The following is a 4334-nucleotide window of genomic DNA, read 5'->3' as shown; positions in this document are numbered from 1 at the left end:
GGAGCTGGCTGGCAGCCTGATCAACAAGTCTTTGCCCTCCCCTGAGTGCCAGGGAGGAGCTGGTGGCAGCCTGGTCAACAAGTCTTTGTCCTCCCCTGAGTGCCAGGGAGGAGCTGGTGGCAGCCTGGTCAACAAGTCTTTGTCCTCCCCTGAGTGCCAGGGAGGAACTGGTGGGCAGCCAACCTTGAGTTTGCACCGGCATTGGGGGCTGGCACGTGGCCCTGGGTCTGTGCGTTAAGACGCACGGGATCCCCTTTTACGCGGAGGCCCTGCTCTCCAGAGCGCTGTCTGGCGGGGGCAGCCTTGCTGTAGACGGCTGCTCTAGGGGCTGAGGTCGTGGCTGTCGTCCTTGGAGGAGGATGAGGGGGACAGGGGCAGGTCGTCGTCGTCAGAGCACCTGCCGGAGGAGGAGCACTTGCAGGGGTGCGGGCTGCCCCGGTGGGAGCCTCCTTTGCCCTCCTTCTTGTGCTTCACCCTCCGGTTCTGGAACCAGATCTTGACCTGCTTCTCGGACAGGCTCAGGTAGGTGGCAATCTCGATGCGGCGCAGGCGGGACAGGTACATGTTGGAGGCGAACTCCCGCTCGAGCTCCAGCAGCTGCGTGCTGGTGAAGGCCGTGCGCATCCGCTTGCTGCTGCTGCTGCCGCCGGTGCCGCAGCCCAGCGGGCCTGGAGGGCTCTCTGCGGAGACACAAGGGAGAAAGAGATGGTTACTCACAGAGCCAGTGGAGAGGGGGAGGGAGAGGAGAGGGGAGAGGTGAAGGGGCAGAGGGAGAAGGGGGACTGTTATTCAATGCACGGTGAGAGGAGACACAGAAGAGGTGTGGCAGAGAGAGGGGAGAAAGGGGCACTGAGAGAGAAGAGAGGGGAAATTAAAAAGGCAACGAGGGGGAAACAGGGTAGCCACAGAGTAATAGGAGAAAAGACACAGGACAGGAGAAAAAAGAATGGAGGTTGCTAAGGAAAAAAAAAGCGTGTTGACCAAATGCAGGCTAAGGGGCATAGTTACAGAGAATTGGTGAAGGGAAGAGCCACGAGTCATTTACCTGCACTGCCCCTATGCCAATTCGAGAGAGCAGGAATATACAGTGGAGCATATTTACAAGCTACTTGTGCCACCGGGGCATCAGTTTTTAACACTCCGATGGTGCACAGTGCAGGCCCATATCTTCAAGGCCATGCAAAGCCACCCTGCGTGGCATAAAGTGCAAGCCAAGCCACTATGCCTACATTGCGGCAGGGAGGGTTGACAGAGGTGTTGCTGTGGGTGTTCCCATGCAACACCCATGGATTTGACACTGCCCTAGATTTACAACATGCATGAATCTGGGGCAGCTCCAAAACTGAGGACTCCCCAGAGCAGACCTAAAGAGGAGAAATGTTCATTTTTCTCCTCGGTATTTCCTCTTTCCACATGTGCTGCATTCTGCCACACACACAGAATTAAGAAAACGCACCTCTTGTAGTTGCTTTGTGCAGGAAGATGCCAACAACACAGAGACTCTTGCACCATGGCTGCGATTTCTGTGCCGGCACTGGCTGAAAGGACAGGAGTGCAACCTATCTTGTAAATATGGTCATTTTTGCCCTTTCGAATTGGGGTATGGCAGCGCAGCAAAATTGCTAAAAACCGGAGTATGGATAATTGAAGGTAAGTAAACAATTTAATAAATAAAACGAATTTCGTAGCACGCCCTGCATCGCAAAATGTGATGCAGAGTGAGCTACGAAATTCGTTTTATGTATTAAATTGTTTACTTACCTTCAATTATCCATACTCCGGTTTTTAGCACCCCCCATCCTGCCCCCTCCCCCGCCCCGCCTCTCCGCCCCACCGAAACTCCCTCCACGGGCCGTAGCTGCATGATGCAAGGGTGTCTACGTTGCTGGCATGATTGTTTTTGTGCACGAAGAGACACCTTCCTGCACAAAAACAATAATTGGAGGTGATTTCCTCCTTCATTGTCTGCTGCAGCAGCACACATGGAAACAGGAAAAACCGAGGAGAAATAAAGTTATTTCTCCTCTTTACACCACCCCTGGGGAGGCGCATGGTTTTAACACATACCCAGATTCACGCCATGTTGTAAATCTGTGAATGTGTCAAAACCTATGGGCGTTGCATGGAAACAACCACAGCAACATCCATGGAATGCCTTGATAAGGTAGAGCAAGGCAAGGTGGTGACTTGCGCTGCCTTGACTTACTCCATATCTACACAGACATGAAAAGCCACGCAGGGTGGCTTTCTGTGGCCTTGTATATATGGGCAAGTCCTGTGCGCCAACAGAACATCACAAAAAGTGACATTCTGGACCACAGGGCTAGTAAATAAGCCCCCAAGAACAAGCCCCGAGACGCAGGCACGTTCAAGGCGAGTCCTAGCCTCCCTTGCACCTGGAGCAAGTAGCGTCCCTGGAGCAGGCACATAGATGGGAGCCCTGGCTTCCCTCATTCACGCGCCCGGAGCAGGCACGGACGAGGGGAGTCCTAGCCTCCCCAGATCCTTGAGCTCGCAGCGCCTGGAGCAGTCAGGTAGAGGGGAGCCCTGTTTTCCCTCGCTCCTGGAACTAGCAGCGCGCATGGAGCAGGCACGTAGAGGGGAACCCTGGCTTCTCTCAGTCCCGGAGCAAGCAGCACGCCAGCTGCAGGAGCAGGCAGTGCTACCCGAGGAAGCAGGTAGTATGAACAGTGAGGATGCGCATTCAAAGGGAGCTGTCCATCAGGGCAGGACGTTGAAGATTGATCATGCAATTGGAGCAGTCAGTGGTGTATGGATCAGGTTTTAGGAGCAGGCAGGAGAGCACGGAGTAGGAGGCGACAGTATAGGCACTGTGTACAGCCAGTCGGAAGACAGAGTGTGAAAAGGTTGTCTATAAGAAGGACAGTGAGTAGGAGCAGGCAGAACTGTAATCGCTGGCGACAGTTGGCAGGGTCGCGCAGTAGTCAATCAATATTGACGCTCGGTGTTAGCTGCCTGCCGGAGCAGTCGGACTTCGGAGTGTGCAGTCAGAGTGAGTAGAAAGTGTGAGCAGTGCAGCTAGGAGGCAGCGTTAGTTGGAAGTGGGTTAGAAAAGTTAGTAGGAAGCTAGAGTAGTCAGTGGGACCTGGCAGTGTGCGGCGCAGTCAGTACTCCGCGGCAGTAGGCAGAGGGAGAGGTCGCTGCAGTGTGAGCAGTCCGTTGTAGCAGAAAGAGTGCGCGGTCATTAGGAGCTGTGTAGTAGGCGCAGGCGGAGTGAGCAGTCAGTGGGAGCAGGCAAAGTGAACCGTTAGTTGGAGGATGGGGGGCGGATCAGGCAGAGCGAGCAGTCAACCAGAGAAGGCAGAGTGAGCAGTTAGTAGGAGCAAGCAGAGTGAACAGTCAGTAGGAGCAGGCAGAGTGAGCAGTTAGTAGGACCAGGCTGGGTGAACAGTCAGTAGGAGCAGGCAGAGTGAGCAGTTAGTAGGAGCAGGCTGGGTGAACAGTCAGTAGGAGCAGGCAGAGTGAGCAGTTAGTAGGAGCAGGCTGGGTGAACAGTCAGTAGGAGCAGGCAGAGTGAGCAGTTAGTAGGAGCAGGCAGAGTGAACAGTCAGTAGGAGCAGGCAGAGTGAGCAGTTCGTAGGACCAGGCTGGGTGAACAGTCAGTGGGAGCAGGCAGAGTGAGCAGTTAGTAGGAGCAGGCGGGGAGAGCAGTTGGTGTGGAGCAGGCAGAAGACACATTACTAGGGCAGTGAGCCCGCTCAGGGAGCAGTCCCGGAAGCCCGGCGGGTACTCACCGAGAGAGATGCAGTGGAAGTGGCGCGGCTCCAGCGGGTAGCCCGCTGCCTGGTAGATGGCGGCTCCGGGTCCCACGTTGACCCCGGCGGAGGGGTGCTGGCGGCTCATGGGCTGCGGGCAGTACTGGGAGCCAAAGCCCGGGAAGGAGGCCTTCAGCAGGGGGTGCGGGGCGTGCAGCGGCGGGCCGGGCACGCACAGCGGGCACAGGCACAGCAGCCCGGGCTTCCGGGTGTGGCAGGGGCCAGAGAGCCCGTGCAAGGGGTGCGAGGGGTGCAGGGCGTAGGGGAAGAGGGGAGGGGGGCTGCTCTCGCGCTTCTTCTCATGTCCCTCTCTCAGGATCAGGGAGTCCACCAGGAAGGAGCGAGGCATCTCTGCAGGGGGGCTAGGGGCCCTAGCTGGGAGTCTGGCGCTGCTGGTGCTGAGGGACACCTCCGACTCCAGGCGCTTTCTGTCTCAGAAGGGCCTCTGTACTAGTGCTGGAAAGTCTCTGGGGGTCACTCTGGGCTGGTGCTAGATGGTCCCTAAGGGGTCTCTCTGTGCTGGTGCTGTTTGGTCCCTAAGGGGTCTCTCTGTGCTGG

At 56.6% G+C, this 4334-nt stretch overlaps 1 protein-coding gene across 1 annotated transcript; it reads right to left on the bottom strand.

The window, feature by feature from the left end:
* Nucleotides 1–321: 321 nt before the first annotated feature.
* GSX1 (GS homeobox 1) lies at nucleotides 322–4125 on the bottom strand. The gene is made up of 2 exons (XM_078655992.1): nucleotides 3756–4125; nucleotides 322–680 (listed from the first exon to the last, which is right to left on the bottom strand). Exons 1-2 carry the CDS (start codon nucleotides 4123–4125, stop codon nucleotides 322–324), a joined length of 729 nt encoding a protein of 242 aa, XP_078512118.1.
* Nucleotides 4126–4334: the final 209 nt, after the last annotated feature.

The sequence above is a fragment of the Lissotriton helveticus genome, chromosome 8 (assembly GCF_964261635.1).
Source record: "Lissotriton helveticus chromosome 8, aLisHel1.1, whole genome shotgun sequence".
NCBI classification, from domain to species: domain Eukaryota; kingdom Metazoa; phylum Chordata; class Amphibia; order Caudata; family Salamandridae; genus Lissotriton; species Lissotriton helveticus.
Note: the sequence above shows the minus strand (reverse complement) of the source record. Positions and strands in the feature narration are given on the sequence as shown.